The following is a 24,357-nucleotide window of genomic DNA, read 5'->3' as shown; positions in this document are numbered from 1 at the left end:
AAACTCAAACAAGAGCCTCGGACTCGTGCCTCACTAACAGAATAGAGACGGAAGAGGGCATCTCAGGCATGGGAGACAAGACGGAAGAAATGAATACTTTGGTCAAAGAAGATGTCAAATCTCTTTTTTTAAAAAAATCAAGGATCAAAATATCCAGGAAATATTTTCAACAAAATCATAGAAGAAAAAAATTTCTAACCTAAAGAAGGAAACGCCTATCAAGGTACGAGAGGCAGACAAAACAAAAATTAGACTGGAACAGAAAAGAAAGGACCCATGACACCACGTAATCATCAAAACAACAGCCATGCAGAACAAAGAAGGAATATTGAAAGCTGCAAGAGGAAAAGACCAGTTAACACATAAAGGTAAACATATTAAAATAACACCTGGCGTTTTAATAGAGACTTTAAAAGCCAGAGGGGCCTGGGCAGATGTTCTGTAAACTCTAAGAGACCATAGATGCCAGCTTAGACTATGATACCCAGAAAAACTTTCAATTACAATAGGATAAAGAAAATATTCATGGGGCTGGGGATTTAGCTCAGTGGTAGAGCGCTTACCTAGGAAGCGCAAGGCCCTGGGTTCGGTCCCCAGCTCCGAAAAAAAGAACCAAAAAAAAAAAAAAAGAAAATATTCAAAAACCAAATCCAGCCCTACAGAAGGTGCTAGAAGGAAAACTTCAACCAGAAGAGGTTAACCACACCCAAGAAAACACAAGGAATAAATGACCCAGAGCATCAAATCGATAGGGAGGGGGGAACCCACACTGGCATAACGTGATAGCAAGAATCAGCAAACACTTGTTCATCGATAACTCTCAACGTCAATGATCTCAGTTCCTCAGTAAAAAGCCAGGGACTAACACATTAGACATAAAAACAGCACCCGTCCTTCCACCGCATCCAAGAAACGCTCTAATTAAAGATAATAAATTAAAGATATTAAAGATAAACGTCACCTCAGAATAAAAGGATAGAAAAAGACATTCCAAGCAAATACACCTAACATGCAAGGTAGCGTCACCATTTTAGTATGTGGTGAAATAGACTTTAAACCAAAACTGGTCAGAAGAAATGGAGAAGGATGCCACACACTCATCGAGGGAAAAGTCTTCCAAGAGGACACTGCGGTTCTTACCAGACACAGGGGCCACCCAAGTTTGCAAAATTAGCACTAGTACAGCTTAAATCACGCATCGACCCTCACACAGTGAGAGTGGTGACTTCACTACTCCGCTCGCACCGACAGGCGGATCATCCAGACAAAAACTAAACAGAGAATTGCTGGGGCTGACTGATATTGTAAACCAAATGGACCTAACGGACATGTACAGGACATTTCACCCAAACACAAAAGAATATAGCTTCTTCTCAGCAGATCATAGAACTTTCTCCAGAATTGACCACACACACACAAAGCAAGCCTCAACAGACACATGAAAACTGAAACAACATCCTGCGTCCTATCTGACCACACAGATTTAAGCTGGATATTAGCAACAACAGAGACAACCGAAAGCCAACAAACTCATGGGTTCTCAATATCACTACTAAATTTAAAAAAATGGGTCAAGACAGGGGGAAAAAAAGAAAGACTTTCTAGAATTTAATGACAATGAAGACACACCATACGTAAGGTCATGGGGCACAGTGAAGGCCATGCTAAGAGGCAAGCCCATAGCACTAAGTGCCTACCTACAAAAGATGGAGAGATCTCATGCTGGTAACTGAAACAGCACACCCAAAACCTCTCGAACACAAAGAAGTAAACACACCTAAAAAGTAAATGGCAGGAAGTAAACTGAGGGTTGAAGTCAACAAAATATAAGCAAAGAGAACAATACAAAGAATCTATAAAACAAAGAATTAATTCTCTAAGGAAAAAAATCAAGATTAATAAGCCCTTATCCAAATTAACAAAAAGGAAGAGAGACAAGATCCAAATTAACAAAATTAGAGAAGAAAATGGAGACATAACAGAAGATACCAAAAAAGCCCAGGGAATTGTGAGGACATACTTTTAAAAACCTACACTCCACCAAGTTGGAGATCTAAAAGAAATGGATGTTCTCAATATATACCCACCTACCAAAGTTGAATCAAGATCAGATAAGCTATGACTCCTAGTGAAATAAAAGCAGCAATTAAATGTCTCTCAATCCCCCAAGCTCAGGGCCAGATGGTTGTAGCACAGAATTCTGCCAGACTTTCAAAAGATAATAAATACCAATACTCCTCAAATTATTCCCCAAAATAAAAAGAGAAGGGAGATTTCTATAGATTCAATGTAGTGCCCATCAAAACTCCAACATAGGATGTGAGGGCGATCTGGCTGCGACATCTGTCACCCCATTGATCGCCAGGGTTGATTCGGCTGATCTGGCTGGCTAGGCGGGTGTCCCCTTCCTCCCTCACCGCTCCATGTGCGTCCCTCCCGAAGCTGCGCGTTCGGTTGAAGAGGATGACCTTCCCCGAATAGAGGAGGACCGGTCTTCGGTCAAGGGTATACGAGTAGCTGCGCTCCCCTGCTAGAACCTCCAAACAAAACTCCAACATAGCTCCTCACAGATCTTGAAAGGAAAAAAAAAAAACTAGCTTTATATGGAAACACAAAAAAATCAGGATAGCTGAAACAATCCTGAATGATAAAAAAAAAAAAAAAAACAAAAAAAAAAAAAAAATCCAACAACAACAAAACAAAAAACTAAAAACCCCAAACCAACCAACCAACCAAACAAACAAACAAACAAAAAAGTCTTCGGGAAGGTGTCACAATCTCTGATCTCAAATTGTACTACAGAGCTATAGGAATAAAAACAGCATGGTTTGGGCACAAAAAAAAACCCCAAAACAAAACAAAACAAAAAAACAAACAAACAAACAAACAAACAAAAAAGACCCAAACACATTGATCAATGGAATAGAATTGAAGAAGATACCAAAAGACAGAAGGATTTCCCATGCTCACGGATTAGTAGGACTAATATAGTAAAAATGGCTGATTTAATACAATTCCCATCAAAATTCCAACACAACTCTTCACAGATCTTGAAGGAAGGTGTATGTGAGAGAAGAGACACAAGGAGAGACGGCTAAAGCTAAGGCCCATTTGGGGTCACAGGGAGACCAAATATAGTAGAAGCTTCCTAAAATATATCCATGGATGAAGGAAACCTAACTGAAATTGCCCGTTAAGGGGGAGACAGAGTCCCCCACCCCGTTATCTCATGCCACCGAATGAAGCTTCTAGAACTGCGAAGGGGTTACATCTGATTGAGTTGTTGTCCAAAGGGGTTCCATGGGAACCCCCAAACTATTGTATCCAAAGCTATTGGTTGATCCCTGTTGCAGTAAAAAAATAAACTTACAACCAGGGGTTAAGGATATAAGCCGCCCACCAAGATAAGATATAATCTGTCCATCTAGACACACAAAATCCTGTACACATCCATCCCTTAAGAATAGTTAACAACCTGTAATATGTGCAGAGAGGAATCTTAACATCCACTGCCATGTTCTCTCAGCTCCCTCCTCCTTGATCCGGCCTCCTTTGCCTCTCTCAGACATTTCTCCATGCCCATCCTTCCTTCTTGTCCAATGACAGGTCTCATTCTATCCTGGGCCTGCCTTCATCTGCAGAATGACATCAACCTACAGATCTCCACAGCAGCACAACTCTTTGACCTCAGAGAAGCCCATCTGGTGCCTGCCGAGAGCCCTCACTCCTATGGACAAGAACTCACGGTACTTAAAGGACCTCTGCATGCTAACAAAGGAGAAAGGTGAACGCCGACCCTTCCATCTACAATGGCCTGAGGTACACTGGTTCTATAGCGACACAAAGCTCCTGAGAGTAATCAACCAAGGTATGATTGGATTTAAGGCCTGCTCTGTGAGATGGAACCCATCCTAGCACTGCTTGGGTGGCCAAGAGCCTGGGAATAAATAGAACCTAGAGGAACCTAGAGGAGAACCAGACACTAACGCTGTGCTAAAGGAACAGAGCAATAAAATGACTCCTAATGATGTCCTGCTGCGTTGGGAGATCAGAGCCTTGCTCCTCTGTCGTCAGGAGCTTCCTCCTGTGGCTGATGGGAACCAAATACAGAGGCCCGCAGACAGACAATGTGGTACACCTTGGAACACACAGCCATGAACACAGCCATAGATGGAATGCCTCCATCGGCTCCCTCCCCATCCCCCACCCCAGGGTTTAGGGAATTTTACCGAAGAGCTTAAGAGCCAGAGAGGATGGGGGACACCCAGGAAACAAGGCCTTATAGACATGGCAGGACTGACTCACACACGGACTCACATGAATGACACACACAACGACACATACATGACACATGTATGAACTCACAGAGACTATGGGAGCATGCACAGGTCTGTACCAGGCGGGGTCCTGGTGCTGAGAGGGGAAGTGGACACAAGCTCCCGTTCCTAACTCAGAAGCCATCTCCAGTTGAAAACCACCTGCGAATGAAAACTTAGTCTACTCTAAGAACGGGCGCCATAGCCAGCAGGAGGCGGCCAGCGCAAGGCAAAGTCAATGGCGTCTTTACAGGTTCTGTCTACTAATGCTGTGTCAGGCCTTTTAAATGCATTTTTCCTTGTAGGCCCTCTGCATGAATGTCACGGCTTCCTTTTTGTGTTTTTGCGGGATTCCTGTGTGAGTGAATACGCATATCTCTGTGTCCCATGTGCTTCTTGGCTTTTTCTTTGGCTTCTTTCTTCTGTTTGTTTTGACCTGTTCTGACTTGTTTTTTTATCTTATCATTGTTTTACTTTATTTTATTATTTCTTAGGTGCTTGTTTGTTTCCTCACAAGAAACAGAAGGGGCGTGGATCTGGACAGAATGGGAGATGGGAAGGACTGCAAAGAGTTGAGGAGCCGAAACCTTAATCAGAAAATAATACACACACACACACACACACACACACACACACACATATATATATATATATATATATATATATATATATATATATATATAATATCTACTATAGGGCTGGAGAGATGGCTCAGCAGTTAAGAGCACTGACTGTTTTTTCAGAGGTCCTGAGTTCAATTCCCAGCAACCATATGGTGGCTCACAACTATCTGTAATGGGATCTGATGCCCTCTTCTGATGTGTCTGGAAACAGCAACAGTGTCATATACATAAATAATTTAAAAAAAAACTAATATTGATAAAAGAAAGTAAGCCTAAAGAGACAGATGCTTTCCATAGATGTGACAAATGCAGCAGGAGACCCAGCTCACTCTCAGGACGGAGAAATGTGCTGTTTCTCAGGCTCTCCTCCCATGCCCCTCAGGGCCTCCTTCTGCCTGTCTTGGCCAGGCATCCAGAAGCTGTGACTGTGACCTCCATTCACAATTCTTCATCTTTCACTGGTGACCAGGACTTTCCCAAACCAAATCAATCACCCTTACTCTAATTCTGCCATGATCACAGCAACATCTAAAATGCTCTACAAACCCCTCCTCCCCAAAGACTGGTGTTCACTCAGCTTCCTGTTACACCAGTCCCCATCATTGTGTGATGGACCCCCTTCAACACAGTATTCTTTGCTCGGACCCCAGATGGCCCATCGCGGTTCTATCATCCTTGAATATGTCGTATTCTCTCTCTCTCACACACACACATAAACACACACTCATAAACACACAAACACAAACACCTGCAATCCCAGCCCTCAGGGCTGAGACAAACATCACAAGCTCTAGGTTAACCTGGGCTACAGGATAAGATCTTACCAGAAAAAATGAAAATAATAGCTAGAGTAGATGGATGATGATAATAATAATAATAAATATGTATATATGTATATATATGTATATATATATATATTCCATTATCCTCACTACTTCCAGCCTGACTGCCAGTCCTTGAGCAATCTCACCCTCACACTTGTCTGATGATAGGAATTCATGTCTCCTCCTTGGGTAGATTTCCTGCACTGTACAATCTTGATTGTGTCACACTGATTTTATTTTGTCTCAAATTCTGCCCTTCTTCCTCCCTCTCTCCTCTCATCATTTATTCTTACAGGGTCGACTCTGACCCTGGGCCTGCCTTCCCTAGCCTCTGTCCATCTTACAGGCCAAACCGTGGGCCTGGGCCTGCCTTCGTCTTGTCCATCAGTAGTCTACAGTGATTCACTGTTGAGAGCTCATGTTCCTCACCGTCTCCCGTGACAACAGCACGGGAACTTGCTCCATCTCCCCATCATTGTTTTTAGAATCCACTATCCTTAAGCTGTCTCCAGGACTGCTGTACTTCGAGATCAAAGGAATCTGCCAGCACCCAGAAGAGGCTCCCACGAAAGACTCAAGATCCTGAATCTCCCTCTGCCATTTTTAATGAGGGGAAACAGAAGCATCTATAGTACATAGTAGACAATGTGGCATCTTAGCTACACCCTGCACCAAAGGATAATTCCAAATGACAGAACCATCATTCGCCTCTGAGACTTTAATATTGTTATCTACTGCCCACCCCCAAATCCTCAGGCGTATCTTTCTTGAGTTAGCTGCGATGATCTTTGGTGCTCAGTACTGCATTACACATCCAGGCTGAAGCAACAAGAGTACGCACCCTCACAACCCACAGGCGACAGAGGGAGTCGTGCATACACATAAGAAAAAGCCTCTGGGAGCCGTGATGCAAGTTACCACCTCAGTCACTCATGCAAGTACCAATAGACTCTTCCCCCCACACATAAACACACACACTCACAAACACACAAACACAAACACACAAACACAAACACACATATACACATACACACTCTCTCTCCCTCTCCCCCCCCACACACACACACACAAACACACATACACACATACACACATACACACATACACACTCTCTCTCCCTCTCCCCCCCCACAAACACACACACACTCACAAATACACAAACACAAACACGCTCTCTCTCTTACATACTCTCACACATACACACTCACAAACACACAAACACAAACACACAAACACAAACACACAAACACAAACACACATACACTACATACACACTCTCTCTCTCCCTCTCCCCCCTCTCTCACACACACACAAACACACACACACTCACAAATACACAAGCACAAACACGCATACCCACACACACACACGCTCTCTCTCTTACATACTCTCACACATACACACTCACAAACACACGAACACAAACACACATACCCTCACACATTCACATACTCTCACACACACTCACACACACTCTCTCACACACACACTCACATACACACTTGAAGGAGCAAAATGTAGGCAAGAGCCTTGGAGAACCGTGAAGCTAGAGCGCAGCCTCCAGCCTCTCCTCAGCGTTCTCAGCAGTGGCAGTGGGTCTTCCCTCACGGAAGAAGTTCTCCTGCTTTCTGTGGGTGTTTGTGTTAACCTTATAGAGCCACACCACTCCCCTAGCTCCTCCTCTTTGACCCTTTGGGCTCTTGTTCCAGTCACTGGGATGTGTGCTTCTTCACTTGATCAGCAGGCTTTGCACACACGCACACACACATCACATGTACACACAAACACACTCTCACAGGCCTCCTCAGAGTCATGCTGATGCCCCCCACAAACACAAACACTCACACACACATACAACATGCTCACACACACAGACCTTCTCAGAGTCTTGTGCTGACATCCAACAGATACACACACTCACACACATTCTCACACACTCACATGACATGCGCACACACATATACTCTTACACACTCACGCACATGCACAAAAACTCACACACATGTACACATACTTAAATACATTCACACACACTCACATGTGCGCACATACACATTCACACAATACACACACTTACACGTACCCTCACACACACTCACACACACTCACACACATACACACACTTACACATACCCTCACACATACATGCACACACACATACACACACTCTCACACACATGCACACACACTCTCACACACATGTACACCTTGTTTCTGGTTGGTGTCTGATGCATTAACGAGTGAGTGAATGACAGCGTGGGACAAGGCTGTCCACGCTCGGGCTCAGTGTGTGACCTTACCCAAGTCAGTAAGCAAAACCAGGACATATAACTAAATTCTAGTAAGTCAGGGTTTACTCCTAATATCTCGAGCGGGTAAGATGACACTTCTAAAGAGTGTGGCGTAAATGCAAAGGGACGGTTTGATCCGCATGTCACTGTTTCCTCACCTGCTGTGGTGCAGCCTTGACCACACTAGCAGAGTCTCCACAAGCAGTGGTCTTGTTGTTCTCCTGAGCTGGGTCGGTTCCTGTGAGAAGAGGAAACATGGGGAAAGGCTGGGGGAGCTGCACCAATCAAAAGAGGAAGGAGCAGCAGGGTGGTGATGTGGGTAGACCAGCAGAAGCTGACACGTGAAGGCTGTCAGATGCCCTGCTGCACGCAGGTCTGCCCGTGCACAACAGGAGGAGCCCCCGCCCCCGCCCCCAGGTGTTCGCAGGAGCTGAGCTGCAGAAAGCTCGCCTGTCTGTAGACTGAGTGTTTCTTTAAGCCTCTCTGGGCTGATGCTGGCTTTTTCTCATGTCAGAAGCCACGCGGAGGAAGAAGAACAGTTAGAAGTCGGCCTTTAGACTGCTTGACAAGCAGTTTTGTAAACAGTGAATACAGGGCTGGTGATGATCACGACATTCTGCCAAAGCATGGACATTTCAGAACATGAAGCCGGGCAAAGGGACCCTTTGGGGACGCTGTCATGCTTGGTAATTTCTGTTCATTTTTGCACACAGTAGGCGGAATGCAGGAGCACACTACCGAACACGTGGCACTTTTCAAGAAACAATCGACCTACAGTGTTATAAAGGACTATTAAGAAACAATAAAGGCTGGAGAGATGGCTCAGCGGTTAAGAGCACTGGCTGCTCTTCCAGAGGCCCTGAGTTCCAATCCCAGCAACTGCGTGGTGGCTCACAATCACCTGTGATGAGACCTGATGCCCGATTCTGGTGTGTCTGAACACGATGGACTCACATATATACAAGATAATAGATACCAATTTTTTTTGAAAAACTTCTCATGGAAGTTTTTAGCTTTCCCTCCAATTTTAGACCTGGGACTAACAAGGTTCAGAAGTCAAAAGGCTTAGGATTTAGCCAGGTGTGGTGGCGCGTGCCTTTAGCCTGGCATTTGGGGGCAGAGGCTGGAAGTTCTCTGTAAATTTGAATCTAGCCTGGTCTACATAGTGAGTTCCAGGCCAGCCAGCATCTCAAAATATGTCAGCCATAGTGATGTCTCACTGTGGTCATAGAGAAGTCCTTTCCCTTTGGAGCCTTAGGGACCCGCCTACCGTCCGGCTGGTTGCCTGATTCCTAGTGGACCGGGGCTAACAGTTCCATCGTCCTGACCAGATATTATCTGTATTCTAAGCATGTGCTCTCTCCCCCAACTGCTGATCAGACCTGACCGAATCCAATCAGTTTCTGTCAGGTGGCAATATTTAAGGCCTATTATGATACGTTGTACTTTTCCTTCTGTCTATAAAATTGAAAGGGAATGGCAAGGTGCCCCTACATCGCAGTTGCCTCTTACACTTTTCTCCAGACAACATCGTCAAGGGTTTCGTATAAAATTTATTTTCTGAAAAGGAATATCCAGCCGTGCCAAGAAAGCAAGTTTGTCGGCCCCACTGAGGGGCTTGTTTGCTCAGAAGCTGCCCTGGAGTCTGTCAGCATTGTACCTGGCACGGCAGAGGCCACTCTGGCTTCCTCCTCCTTCTCACAGAGAGGTTTGCAGTCAAGGTCACCGGAAGCCATGTGCAAAGTGTCTGATCCAGAATCTGCCAATGGGAAAAGGCCGTTTAGAAGCCTTTTCCTGGGCACCTGTAATAAGAACTCCAATTTCCTCTCTCCCAGAGCTACTCACCACTTGACATCACAGTACTCTCGGAGGATGAAGTGTGTTCAGACGACGGTTGCGTGAGACACTCCCTGACAAAGGGACACGACAAATATCTTCAAAACGCTCTGGCAAATAACTCCCTTAAAACCCAAATGAAAACACACCCAAGTTCAGAATCGTAGCAGACCTGAGCTCTGACGGGCTCTCCGAGTACAAGTGGCCAACACCATTCTCCTGCAAGGAACAAGGAGACACGTGGTCAGGGATCTGATAGTGACCATCCCAGAAAGGTAGCTTTAAGCAAGTATCCCCAACAGTGTTAAATGAGCCACTATTCACTCTGCTCTGGCAGAGGTTTTGGGAATGGAACCTTATAGGGACTCCTCTACACTCGCTTCCTGACAGCTGTTCTCACAAACGATATTCACTTTAAAGAAAACCTGATGTGTCTGTGGGCAAAACACATTCTAAACTCAAAGGGCAGAGTGTCTCCTTCACACAGAGACCAGGTTCTCTTTACATGGGTGAGCGGCTGGAGTGTAGCGTTTCTATTTATGAGATTGCTACTCAGTGTCAAACTTTGGATGGGGAAACAGCTCTTAGGTTTCCTGCTAGATAAGCCAAACAGTTTAGACTTACTCTATTCGGCAGGGATCTGAAAGATCACATCCCTGTCAGCACGTATCAGTGTGGCGCGGTCCTTAAACTGTGGGTACTTCCTGTAGGCGTCCTCTGGTCACATATGTTTAGGGAGGGAGACTGAACTCAAAACTGCTCCCATGCCAGCATATCTGAAGCCCGTGCACCCATGCGGACGGCGTGAAGTGAGAAGACCACTCACAACTACGTACACATGTGTGTAAGCTTCATGATCAACCAGACAGGAAATTGTCAGTGGCCACAGCCAGTGGCAAGCTCGTACAGAAGGATGCTGCTTTCAAGGAAACAGTGACAGAGTCACAGAGAGCTGCAGTTTGGTTGGTTGGTACCGTTATTGTCTTATCTCATTGCCAGATTTTGGCAGCGGAAAAACAGAGAGTCTTGGCCATGCGGGGCTCTGTCAGTGAGCTACTCTCGGTACAGCAACCTATGTCTGGTTTGTTAAAATCTACAAGGGCCAGCAGCCGCTGAGGAGACGGCAGTTGAAGGAGTTTGACGCCAAGTCTGATGACCTGAGTTCAATCCCCGGAAACCAGTAACAAGGTGGCAAGAGGGAGGGGACCCCTGCCAAAAGCTTTTGCCCTCCACATGTACACTGCACGCAACATGTATGCACCGGCTTAGTCCCCTGAAACTTATACGGAAGGGTTTTGTTGGGGGTTGGGGGTATATAAGAAAGTAAGGCCGGAGGAGAAAGTCTGCCGAGAGCCTGAGGAATAGACAGCCAGGCCTTCTGGACCACAGTACCAAATACAGTGTCCTCTCCATTGCAGACCAGCTCTGAGCAGGCACTGACTTCGGCTCTTGGGAAAGGGGGCCTTCTCAACTATTTAGACATATCAAGTGTGGGCTGGAGAGAGGGCTCAGGCGTTAAGCGAGCTGGCAGCTTTTGCTGAGGACCCGAGTTTGGTTCCCAGCATCCGTAAGTCAGCTCAGTAGAACCTGTAGGTTCATCTCCCGGGGATCTGACACTCCCTTTTCCAGCCTTTGCCAGCACCTGCATGTGCACTCGCATTCATTCCCACGGACACATGGGCGTAAGATATTTAAAAATTTTAAATATTAACTTTTCATAAGTACCCCTCAAATACTAAAAAAGAAGAACTATGCTCGAACTCGAAAAATAAGAATGTGGGTCACTGCTTCTGTTAAATTTCCTCACGACTCTTACTTATTTTTGCTTTTGCATTTTAAAACGTTTGGGCGATGGCTGCCTATATCCCCGCAGACTGAGACGTTCTGTTTCATGCAGCCAGCGGGGGCGTCCCCAAAGCTGAAGAGCTGTTCTGCATCGCCTCCTGGAAGCTAAACGGTGCTGGCCCCATCTCTACCATTTACATACACAGTGATACAGCCTTACTTACGCACAGTATGCATAGGAAAGAATCCGTAAACCGGAGACGGTTAGGTGCTGTGACATTTCATTGGCTTTCATCGGTTACAAAATTCAAGAATCGGTTTCTCAAAAAGAAAAGCATTTCCAATCCCTCAATGCAAGCCATGTCAGTGTTGATTAGCTTCAGTGATAACCGCTAACCTGCCAGCAGGTGCTGCCTCAATGCTCACACTTGAACGTAGAAGTGTGTTCATGCTTAGATAGGTTTCCAGAAGGGGTAGAAAAGGATCACAATATTTTTTTTGCAAACTTTCTATTTTCAAAGTGTAATTTCCCCGTTCAAAGCCAAAGCCTGACTGCATCAAACAGGTAAGATTTTCCCTGTCGAGTCACGGACAAGTAGCATCTGTGGAGTGCCCTGCAGCATGGCTTCCAGGCACCTGCCACTTTAGACATCGTTTGCCCAGTAGAAAGCTCCCACCTCATGATCAGATCCGTGCTCAGAAGTATTTTGACTAACGTCAGATTCCTATTGATTACAGAAAGGTGCCGTGCGATCTGGGAGAAACCTCAGAATCAGAGTGGCCACTCGTTTCCCCGCACCCTGAAGAGTTCCCGGAGAAGCCGTCAGATTTAACTCTAATCATTAATCTTTATAAATCCCAACTGTCAGGTAATGACAAGGCAGAACTCAATCCTACCCATACTTGTGGCCCAGCAACATGTTTACCCACACTTGAGAACAACCAGAGTAAAGGGCTTTTGTTCCTCAAACTCTGTTTCAAATTTGAGGTTGTAGCATAGGAGAGTTGGGGAGAAGACCTTCCAAGTTTCTGTGTGGGCGGAGCAGGATAGGAATAATTTAAACTGTTTGAAGCTTTATCCCACTCTCACTTAACCCTACCACCACCACCCTGGTGACCCAAGAGACTGAGAGAGAGAGAGCAGGTCTCTTGAACATAGTTTAAAAGCAAAGAAAATGAAGAAATAAAGTAAGTCCAGGTGGGAGACTGACTTACTTGTGGCCGACTGCCTCACTCCATGAAGTGAACACCAGAAGGAAGATAGCTTTCTCCTCTCAGGCAATCCATTCAAATAGAGACCTGGTCTCATTTACATAAAAGCCCAGGCCCTAGCCCTTGCTCTTGTGAGCAGGAGTTACCACAGGGTGGGGTTGTCAAGGTATGGAACAAAGTGACAGTCTCCTATGGGCTGGGTCAGCAAACACAGGTGCACATACACACATGCACGCACACATATGCACACACACACACATGCATGTACACACAGCAACAGTATCTCAATGTGCACAAAGAAAACTAGGAAAAACAGTGGTACAAGACAGGAGTTTGGATAACCTACAAGGAGGTGTGTTCTCTATAAAATGCTGCTCTAACCACAGACTTTGTAAATGGAAATACTTCCTCTGATAAACAGGTGTTGCCAATATAATTTTACTACTGGACCAAGTTTAGACAGCTAATGCTAGTCAAATTAACAAGGCAAAAAAAATGTAGCCAGAGTTTATACAGACTTGAAACTGGACTCTGTGCCCATTTAAATGCTCCAAAGAGAGGAACAATGTTCTACTCAACTGGGACAGAGACAGAACTAAATTTCCTTATTTTCTTTCCCTTTTGATTTGTAACCAAAAGTACACCACGCCCTCAAACCTTCAGGCGGAATCCAGCACGGAGAGGTTCATTTAGAACCAGTTATCAGTCAATCTTGTAGTTGGCGTGTTATTTAGTCTCCAAGGTTATTAATGCCGTGACTACTCACAGCCTGAGAAATGGGATAGACAATGCCCAGAAAATCCTCCAAGATAGTATTCTATCAATCCCATCCTTTGCCTCGGTGACTCTGCTCTCCAGGTGACACTCTGGTGACACTCTGTCTCATACAGAAACGAGTCAGGGCATGAAGGAGAATGGAAGGGAGGAAAAACAATTACGGTCTTTTAAACTAAAGCTGCAGATTTTTATCTCCTGGTCCTTCGCCCTTTGGGGAGTAGCCTTTGAGCTTCAGGCCCTGGACAACCATTCTGACTCTGGGTCAAAGCCACAGATGCTTTGTGTGAACATTTGGTGTGAAGCCAAGTTGGGTTGGAGAGAAGGCTAGGAAGTTAAGAGCACTTGCTGCTCTTGCACAGGACTTGAGTTCAGTTCTCAGTGCCTATGGTGGGTATCACACAACTGCTTGGAACTCAGATCCAGAGGATCTGACACCTGCTTCTGGCTTCTGCCAGTACCCACAAACATGGTGTGTTACCCATGAGCACACACACACACACACAGAAAGAGAGAGAGAGAGAGAGAGAGAGAGAGAGAGAGAGAGAGAGAGAGAGAGAGAGAGAGATCTTGAGGTTGGAGAGATGGCTCAGTGGTTAACAGCACTGGCTGCTCTTGCAGAGGACCTGAGTTCTATTCCTCGCACCCACATGGTGGCTCCCAGCTGTCTGTAATTCCAGTCCCAGGGGATCCAATGCTCTCTCTGGGCACTGCATATATGTGTTACACATACATACATGCAGGTAAAACAGCCATACACATAAAATCAATTTTTTTAAACCTTTAATATAGCCAGAAATTTTACATACACTGCCAAGTATCTTTGTAGGATCATAATCAGAAACAAGAAGAGGAAGGGAACATCAGTTTTCTTCTGTTTTGTTTTGAGGCAGACTCTTACCTCGTAGACCAGGCTGCCCTCCCTTCTTGATGCTGCCTCCTGAGTGCTGCATCATAGAACTCTCTCATTCGAGGACATTCAGGGGAGAAGCGAGCCTCCAGCATGGATCAAGGTTTGCCAGGCACTCAGAGAGCTGCTGCCTGCTCTTTAGGCCAGCAGAGAAAGCGATGTCTGAGGAGAAGCCAGAGGCTGAGGAGGAGCTACTGTCCCAGAGAGAAATCTCTGTGGCCTGAGAGGACCCTGGGGGAAATGGACACAGGTGTGGAGGGGACAGCAGTGCTGGAGTCTGTGCTCCTGACCGCTGTCCCGAGCACAGCCATCTGCCGGTCCTCGAAGGTGGACCGTTGTTTTCACATGATGTCACTCACACTGCACCACCCGAGGATCCTCTGGGAGAGGCTGAGATGCAGACAGGCAGTGTGGCCAGCAAGCACGGATGTCACAGATGTGTGGATGTGCAGGGGAAGCAACCTCCTTACTTAACAAGCTCTAGAGCTCCGTGTCCACCTGGAGCCCATTGATGGACGGGGCCTAAAATGTCTGAGTTCTAGGGACACCCTAGGGGCTCCATGAAAAGAAAGACCTCCCTGCTCATCAGCGAGTAGAGCAAAGGAACACGTAACGCCCTTGTTTTCCCTCTGTGCCGGTCTGCTTGGCCTGCTTCTGGGAGCCAGTGGGCGGGAACTTAGCTATATAGACATATATGTGTAGGTGCATATGTAATACACATAAAGGAGTGTGTTTGCATGTACATACACAGATACTCAAAAGCCTTGCAAAAGGACACCCCCCCCCTTTTCATGGGGAATGCAGAGTCAGACAGGCGCAGCTACACATACAAGCTCCCACAGCTAATACAGCTCAGACTTCACTCAGGCCCGCTCAGTTCCAAACCTTATCCCATCTGGCTAAAATTAATCAGCAAACCTTAAACAGATGCGAGAGTAGATTGTGGGGTTAGCTCTCTATAATTATCATGCGGTTTCCTGCTGGTCTCCAAGACAGTCTCTCAGCCAGCCAGTCTCCCAGACAGACAGTCTCCCAGCCAGTCAGTCTCCCAGCCAGTCTCCCAGCCAGCCAGTCTCCCAGCCAGAAAGTCTCCCAGCCAGTCTCCCAGCCAGTCTCCCAGCCAGAAAGTCTCCCAGCCAGCCAGTCTCCCAGATAGACAATCTTCCAGCCAGCCAGTCTCCCAGACAGACAGTCTCCCAGACAGACAGTCTCCCAGGCAGCCAGTCTCCCAGACAGTCTCCCAGACAGACAGTCTCCCTCCCAGACAGACAGTCTCCCAGACAGCCTCCCAGACAGTCTCCCAGGCAGACAGTCTCCCAGACAGACAGTCTCCCAGACAGCCTCCCAGACAGTCTCCCAGGCAGACAGTCTCCCAGCCAGCCAGTCTCCCAGCCAGCCAGTCTCCCAGACAGCCAGTCTCCCAGACAGTCTCCTAGACAGTCTCCCAGACAGCCTCCCAGACAGTCTCCCAGGCAGACAGTCTCCCAGACAGTCTCCCAGCCAGACAGTCTCCCAGCCAGCCAGTCTCCCAGACAGCCTCCCAGACAGTCTCCCAGGCAGACAGTCTCCCAGACAGTCTCCTAGACAGCCTCCCAGACAGTCTCCCAGGCAGACAGTCTCCCAGACAGCAGACAGTCTCCCAGACAGTCTCCCAGACAGTCTCCCATGCAAACAGTCTCCCAGACAGTCTCCCAGACAGTCTCCCAGCCAGACAGTCTCCCAGTCAGTCTCCCAGACAGTCTCCCAGACAGTCTCCCCAGACAGTCTCCCAGACAGCCTCCCAGACAGCCTCAGTCTCCCAGACAGTCTCCCAGACAGTCTCCCAGCCAGACAGTCTCCCAGACAGCCTCCCAGTCAGTCTCCCAGATAGCCTCCCAGACAGTCTCCCAGATAGCCTCCCAGTCTCCCAGACAGCCTCCCAGACATTCTCCTAGACAGTCTCCCAGTTTTCCCCTACATTGCTGTGAAATGCCAGGAAGCATATTTGGCCCAAAAGGCTTCAGTACAACCTCTCTGCCTCTCACCTGGACCCCTATGTGAGATCTATCCTCCTTTAGAACATCCTACACAAGACTCCCGGCTCTCTCTGAGTCCCTCAGCCATTCAAAGACCCTCTCACAAACACTGGTGTTCAATTTTATCTTGTATGATGGTCTAGGATAATGAAAAAAAAAATGGAGCTTCCTCTGTAGATGTGGGAGAAAAGAGGAAATGAATCCCGAGACTTTAGAACACAGTACAGAGAGGAAATAAATCCCGAGACTTTAGGAACACCATCAAGAGACCAAGCTGACCCTTCCCTGTAACAATGGCAAAGTGGACACTTAGGTGTGACAACAAGGCTTCCAGTCTACTCAAGTTGTGGGGGACACACGGACGAGTGACCAAAGGACTCTAGGCCTATGGGGCTAATAGCTCCCAACCCTCATATCAGCTGAGAGCCTTCAGTCAGAAAGGTTGACATGCTGATGGCATTTTCTAGGCAGCTAGGACCCAAAACGCTCCTGGTAAGAAGGTCAACATACAGTCTCCCCATGGAAACTCCAACAGAGATCTGCGGATGGAACCTCCTACCTCCAAAGATCCAGGTTCTGCCCTACAGACCGGGAAACCCCACCCCTGCGCCTGCGCACTCAGTCGCCAATCCACGGAGACACTGCTGTTTTTCATGTTCTGATTAAAGGCCAAACTGCTTCTGTGTCCCCATCTAACTCTCTCCACCAAGCTTATCGCCTGATAAAGGATCAAAAATAAGATTCTAGGGCCGGCAAGCTAGCTCAGCAGGTAAAGGTGCTTGCTACCGAGCCTGAGAATTTGGTTGCAGCCCCTGGGACCACACGGTGGACGGACAGAACAGACTCCTGCAAGTTGTACTGACTTCTACACATTTGCCATTACACGAGTGCCCGCAGCTGCCCGCACACAGAGGCAGATAGATAACTAGATGCGGTGAATGACTACCGTATGACCAGAAAGGGAGAACACGGTTACTGGAGCTTTGAGTCTGGTGGTTTGGTACATACTTACAAACCCAGTACTCGCGAGGCTGAGGCAGGAGGATCAAAGTCTTTGGATAGATAATCTAAGCTACACAGTGAGTCCCAGGTAGCATGAACTATGGGAGTCTTTTAAAAAATTGTCTAGTTAGAACTAGCAAGATGGCTCAGTAAATAAGAGGCTCACTGCCTAGCCTCTTGACCTGAATTTGAGCTCTAGGACCGGCCTGGAAGAAGGAGAGGATTGACTCCTGCAAACTGACCTCTGACCTCTACTCCTGGGCACCCCCACCCTCACGCTGGGCAAAATGTTTCAAAATCTAATTTCAACTTTAAAAGAATCACTGGGGTCTCTAAAGGGAGTGAGTGGAAAGAATCCAGAAAGGAAAGCACTTCAGTCACAGACTTCTCTGGAGAATACCCAAGGTAACCCAGGAAACCTGACCTCCAACCCCAATCTTTAGAAATCTCTATCCCAAGAAGTGGAGACTTGCGAGCGCCCACATTTTGTTGCCACAGAACAGCCTTGTGAAGCAGTTGGTTTGTGAGACTGGCCTTGAGAACCAAACAGAATTTCATTCAACCCATGGAGAAACAACAGCGTCCCCGGGGAACGCCCAGACAGGAGTACATGATTTATCGTGATTTAAGCCCTGCCTGGTTTGGCTGAGCTACAGAGATAACACCAGGCAATGCTGGGGAAATAAAGGTAGAAATGCAGGTGTGGCGGGTGGCAGACCGGCTTGAGCAGGAGGTGAGCAGAAGGAGCAGAAATGGACAGAGACCATGACATGGTGTAAAGCCAGGGGTCAGGAAAAAGCCAGCATCACCACTGTGAACTCTGGCGACCCCGGATTATGGGTTCTGCTCAGGTTTCTCTTGTCCTTATTCTAATCCCCGTTCTCATCACGCGTGAGAACACCCAGAATCAGAGCTTGCCATTGGATGCTCGGGGGGTGGGTGGCGCGTGAAGGGGAGCTTTCATTTGGGGACGCATTCAGAGGATAAGGCAGGGGAGAGGCGTCAGTCTCCGGCTGTAGAGCATGTTTGGGGAACAGAAACCTGGATATGAAGAACTGGTAGTTCACGCCACTGTACGGCTGACAGACAGAGGCAGCTTCCTGGGGTTGTAAGAAGGGGGCATTGGCTTTGCAGGGGACACAGACATTCTTCCAGCATCGTGCTAGAGAAGTGTCTACTGTGACTCTGGGGCTTCTGCTTCTGGGTGGATGTCAAGGCCTCAGACAAAACAGCTCAGCCACAGACCCCGCCGATGGGACCACCAGCTCCGGTCAGATGCACAAAGTAGTCCGTCCCTAAGGCATCAGACCACCAGGGACCGCAGCGAAGGAGGCATCTAAACGCAGTGTACTAAGAGAGATGTTGAAAGCCCAGGTCCTTTGAGGCTACAGGAAGCTGAATTTGAACCCTGAGTTTGTTGCTTACTAGTTGAGCCATCTTCGACAAATGAGTTAACTCCCTCAACTCCAGCAAAACTCTGATTGGCCTCCTTGGCCAAAGCAGAGGCCACGCCCCGCTCTGCCAGGGGAAGAGGGTTAAGCGGAAGAGCGGCTCACGGAAATGATTTCCAGAAGCACCATGCTGGCGCTCAACTCATGCTGCCGCTTCCCTCTTTGTGAAATTGGTGCCCGATAAAGAGGAAATTACTAACAACCAAACATCCTGTAAGCGGCTAAGGCCAACTTCCTGTATTAAGACCTTAGAAGAAAGCTAAGTGATAGCCACGGAGGACTTCCGTTCCTTTTAATGCCTGTCCTTAGCTTCTGGGCAAGATGGGTACCAATGACTAGGAATCATACACGAGTAATTATATATAAAAACTATACATAATTACATGTCAGAAATTACAGATGTATAAAAACCCGACGCGTGCACTTTCTTCACAGGAAGGATGAGGAGAACAACTCAGAAACATAGGTAGAGAAAGAACGACTCGTTTAAAAGTGGGAGGCTGACTGCAGAAGGCCTATTTTCTTTGAAAATAGATAATGGCCAACAGGCATATGCAAAGATGACCGACATGATTATTCATAAGAGGAATGCAAATCCAAACCCAGGAGGGTCTCACTTTGCATTTTCTGAGCTGGCTGCAGTGAAATGGTATGGGTGATGAGGTAGAGAGAGTAAAGTCCTCGGCTGCCGATAGTGACAAAACTGGCCGTTCTGCAGCTTGTCGAGAAAGCAAACCTGAGTAGGCGGTGATTCTCCTCATGGGTCACCACACAGTAGCATGTAAGACAGTTTATATAGAGACCTGTGCACTGATAGCCACAGACGTGTTGTTCCCAGAAGGCGAGGAAGTTCTCCACTGCACACCAGCCAGTGAGGAACAGAAGGGTCTGCACAGCGAGTATAGACCCGAGAAGGACTATACTCACAAAACTAAGGCTACCCAGAAGCAGCCAGGCCCAAGAGGCCAGAGGGGTTCACTCTGTTTATAGACTTCCATGAGAGACAAGTCTTTAGAGAAAGCAGGTTGCTGGTTGCCTAGGAATGGGGTGTATGGGACAGGGGCGGGGGATGTGGTTGAGGTGTTCCAATGTTATGACAGTTCTCAAAGCTGTGAACAACATCAAAAGAGTTGACTATTTGTTTGGTGTGAGAAGTTTATGGCGGATTATCAGACCCTGAACACCAAGGAAGGAACACACAGGATGTCTGTCTGGCCTGGGGTGGTTCTCCATCGTCCCCGTTAGCCAGGAGTACCACTAGCGCCTGCCTCTGGCAACGTGCACTCTTTGATAAGAAGCCAATGCCTCCAAGATTATCCAGCCCTGATCTTGGGTCCTAGATAGTCTTCGCCATGAGATTTATTATGGCCATTAGCAAATTCAAATAGGAAAACAAGATGCAGAACAAAGTTCAGGCCACTCCACCCAACTTTCCCTTTCTCGCTCAACCTAGATCTTGTCTCTATTTTTATTTTAGATTTGTTTATGTGTGTGGGTCTTTTGCCTGCATGCGTGCATGTGAACCACATGGTGCAGTGCCCACGGAGGCCAGGAGGGGGTCTCATTCTCCCTGTAACTAGAGATAGGGGTGGTCGTAAGCCCTCCGGTGGGTACTGGGAACTGAGACCAGGTCCTCTGTGAGAGTGTTCAGTGCTTTTAACTACTGAACTGACTTTCCGGTCCATGACCCAGATTTATACTATGCATGGAACAGAAAGCCCCTAAATTACTGAATTTTAACTTCCTGGCTTCAAAGTTAGATATTTCTTATGTACACGAGTCCTAGGATGTCCCATAATATTTCTTATAAAGAAGGGGAGGAAGGAGGAACAGTCACCAAAGAGATCAGAGCACGGTGGTACTGAGAATGAGACAGATCTCTGTCATACTCACATCAGTACTCTGGTTCTCGTTCATTCTGGTACAGTCTAGAAGCTGCGGTCCCAAGACGGAGCCTTCTGTGGGGAGCAGGCACCTGGCGGTAGAGGTAGAAAGAGTGGGCTTTCTGAAAAAATTAGCAGGGTTCTACCAGAGTTCCCCCATACCCCTCCCCAGACCAGCCTGAAGAGAGCTCCTATTTCCACCAGAGAGAAGTTACTAAGGACAGAAAAGCCAACCAGAAATGAAAATACGACATTTGCAATTCAAAGTCTTGTTTCCTCTGCCGAGGAGCAGAAGGGACTCTCACTGTGGTCATCATCGTTTTCTGAAAGTCAGTCTTTTGGCTTTAAAGGGCAGGCGAGAAGGTGTGGGGTCTGAACCAGGCCCAAGACTCATTGCAGACAACTTAGCAGTAAAAATGTCGTGTGCTCCTTAGAGCTGTCTCCTGAAACTCAAAAGCAATGCCTGGATTCTAAACCGTGAGTCCCCAGAAGGCAGGAGAAGCTCCGTCAAAAGGTAGCCAAGAAGTTATGATGCCCATAAAATACAGCTCCTTAGCAGACACGAACGCCCAAGGGCGGCGGCTGAGACCTCACTTACTGAGATCCTCTTGTCATGTCCAAAGCCCCATCCTGTGCTCCTTGCTCGGGGGTGGGGGGTTTACATGCAGTGTGGGCTGAGTTACTGGCACATGAGATGTGTATCAGTCCTATCCTGGGAATCGCTGTGAAGCCGTCAAGACACAAGGCATCTGCAGCGGGGAAGAACGAGAGCAAGAGTAGAGTAGAGGTGAGTTTCAGATTCAAATTATCTTAAGGATTAAATTTTTCTCACCCAAGAGGTTGGTTGAACCACATCTGGGAAAGTAAAAGCCAATCCAACCCTATTAACATTTTATTCTGAAACCCCTAGATGCCTAGCTCTATGGAGGTAGAAAGAGCCAGCGTTTGTTAAAAGCAAACAACAAAACAAAACCCCACAGACTGAGGTGTGGGTACCGGCGGACAGAAACCCTTGTCCACCGAGCCCCTAACAGCTCCATCGTGCAGAACCAGCAGACAGCTCTCAACAGCGGCCTGTTTTCGTAAGTGAAATTGTACGAGAACACACAGCCGTGGGCATTCATCTGAGGAGGCCGCTTGTATGTTTCAGCAGGGATGCCGAGGAGTTGCCATGGAGACCGCAGGGCTAGAAAAGGCCTAGGATGCGTGCTACTCAGCCTTCAGGACAATTCTGCAGACTCCTTGGGAGGAAAGCTGCGGGGGCTGTGTTGCCGGGAACCCGGCTGCAGAGACAAACCACACCTTTCAGGGAGTGTGGCTGCTGATTTTTGGGGTACAGGAAGATGCCAAGTCTAATCTTTAAAACGACGCAGCTTTCCTATCCATTATGATATTTTGGTTCGTATCCCTGCTTTGCCTCCTGCAGGTGGTGTGGTCGTAGGTAAATCACGTCTCCCCTCAGGGCCCCAATTCGCTTATAAGGAAAGGGACACGCGATCTCAGGCAAATTTCGCTTGGTGTTTTTCTGTTTCTTCATCTTTCAAAGTGAGAGCTACAGGTAGGAGACACAGTACTGAAGCACACTCGTTGGCCTTCCAGAGTCCCCCGGTTTGGTTCCCAGGACCTGGTGGCTCACGGTCTCCTGTAAATCCAGCTCTGGCAATCTGACACTTTCTTCTGGTCTCTGTGGGCACCGGGCGTCCAGTTACATATGTTCAGGCAAAACAATTACACACATGAGATAAGATAGGATAGTCTAAAATATTAATAAATATAAATATTAATAAAAATATTCCTCAATGGAAAGTAAAATGGACCGGGAACCAGGAGAGCAGCTGGGTGGGTAGAGCACCACCGGCTGTACTCTGTCTCCAGTCCCACAAACGGTAGACACAGTAAATGGGAATTATGCTGGCGTCCTCCCCATCCGACTGTGTAGAGGGACAATGAAGCTAACAGGAGCGTGGAGAGCACAGGATGCGGCCATAATTCTGCTGTGAGGGTGGTGCCCAGATGAGACTTTTCATGGATAAAACAAACACAGGCAGGGTCGAGGGGCCGTTCGCGGGATGCAATTCTCTGACCTTTGGTCTGGCCTTACAGAAGGGCCACCAGGTCCCACAATTGACCACTTTCTCCTCACCCTTACTAACTCCTCTAAATCCACATAGGCTCGGACTCCGCAAAGGCCGACGCTCGCATGCTCTCCCTTCTCTTTTCAGTGCTGGTTGTGCTGTTCCTATTCTACCCGTCCGGATTCTTCCACGCACTCTTCTACTTCATTTCCTCCCTCCTACTTCCTTTCTTCCATCTTCTGTGGAGTGGAATTTATTCTTCGTTGCATATGATGGTACCTGGTATAGCGTGGCTCTTCCAGTTTAAATCAATTGAATCCACAGACAAATATCCAATATATCTCCCTGGACAGGTTCACTGTTATTGATTACTGTCTCTTTCCGGGAAGCCCTCCCCACCTATGTGTGGGAGGGAGCGGGGAGGGGCATGTCCACACTCACCCAGCAGGGGTGTACACTGGACCTCTAGGCACTTCTGTTTCCAGGTCAGAAGTACCTGATGTCTGCTTCCTTCTTGCCTCTGCTGTGGTTTGTGGCAGGGCCGCTTCTGAATAGAGAACCAGCGTTATTAATTGTCTGAGGGAAAGTTCCACCCCATGATTCTCAAGATCATTCCTTCAGCTTAAAAAAAAAAAAAAAAAGGACTCACTGGGGTGGGAACGGGGTCAACAAACATGAAGTTAGATGAGGAGAGAGGTGGGGGGTGGGTCCCCAGGAGTTTGGAGGGGTGTGAACATGGCTAACTGTATTGTATGAAATTCTCAATTAATAGAAATAGTTCTTAGAAAGGGAGACGGGAGTCAGAGAGCACCGGGTGCCCTTGCAGAGGACCCAGTTTTCGGATTCCAGCACCGGCATGGTGACTCGCCACCATCTATAACTCCAGTGCCTGAGGAGCCAGTACTCTCCTCTGCTTCCTATGGGAAGTGCACACATGTAGTTCACAGACATATGTGCAGGCAGAACACCCACACACATAAAATAAAATAAACACTTAAGATTTCAAAGAAAAAAAAGTGGCCAGGATGTGAGAGGTCCCAGGCGAGGATGTCACAGAACAAAGCTTCTCCCAAGGCCACAGCAAATCCAAGTTCTTAGTCATGCCTGCCCCGCAGTGGAGGCTTAGAGTGAGGGTACCCAGGAGGCAGGCAGGAGCATCCAAATTCAAGATTTGCCTGGGCCACAAAGTGGGTACAGGGCTACTTTGTACAACCCTGTCTCCAAATAGGAAGTTAGAAGGCTGGAGATGCGGTTCAGATTCAGCCTTTGCCAACATCTGAGAGGTTTCCAGGTTCAGTCTCAAGCGTCTTCAAACAAAACCAGAGAGAACAGCCCTGGGCAGCAGTTAACAGGATGCTCA

The 24,357-nt window shown here is 47.4% G+C and overlaps 1 protein-coding gene across 1 annotated transcript in view; it reads right to left on the bottom strand.

Moving 5' to 3' along the window:
* The window catches only part of Irag2 (inositol 1,4,5-triphosphate receptor associated 2), a 40,015-nt gene extending 16,160 nt beyond the window's left edge, over window positions 1-23,855 (bottom strand). Inside the window, exons 1-8 of the mRNA XM_032906328.1 lie at window positions 23,850-23,855; window positions 23,439-23,544; window positions 21,521-21,671; window positions 20,933-21,014; window positions 10,063-10,109; window positions 9,900-9,964; window positions 9,715-9,813; window positions 8,213-8,292 (exon numbers count right to left, since the gene is read on the bottom strand). Of these exons, the coding sequence (XP_032762219.1) occupies window positions 8,213-8,292; window positions 9,715-9,813; window positions 9,900-9,964; window positions 10,063-10,109; window positions 20,933-21,014; window positions 21,521-21,671; window positions 23,439-23,544; window positions 23,850-23,855 (636 nt within the window). The remainder of the gene's footprint in view (window positions 1-8,212; window positions 8,293-9,714; window positions 9,814-9,899; window positions 9,965-10,062; window positions 10,110-20,932; window positions 21,015-21,520; window positions 21,672-23,438; window positions 23,545-23,849) is intronic.
* Window positions 23,856-24,357: the final 502 nt, after the last annotated feature.

This window comes from Rattus rattus, chromosome 6 (assembly GCF_011064425.1).
Source record: "Rattus rattus isolate New Zealand chromosome 6, Rrattus_CSIRO_v1, whole genome shotgun sequence".
In the NCBI taxonomy this organism is placed as follows: domain Eukaryota; kingdom Metazoa; phylum Chordata; class Mammalia; order Rodentia; family Muridae; genus Rattus; species Rattus rattus.
The sequence above is the reverse complement of the archived record's forward strand: the minus strand, read 5'-3'. Positions and strand labels throughout refer to the sequence as shown.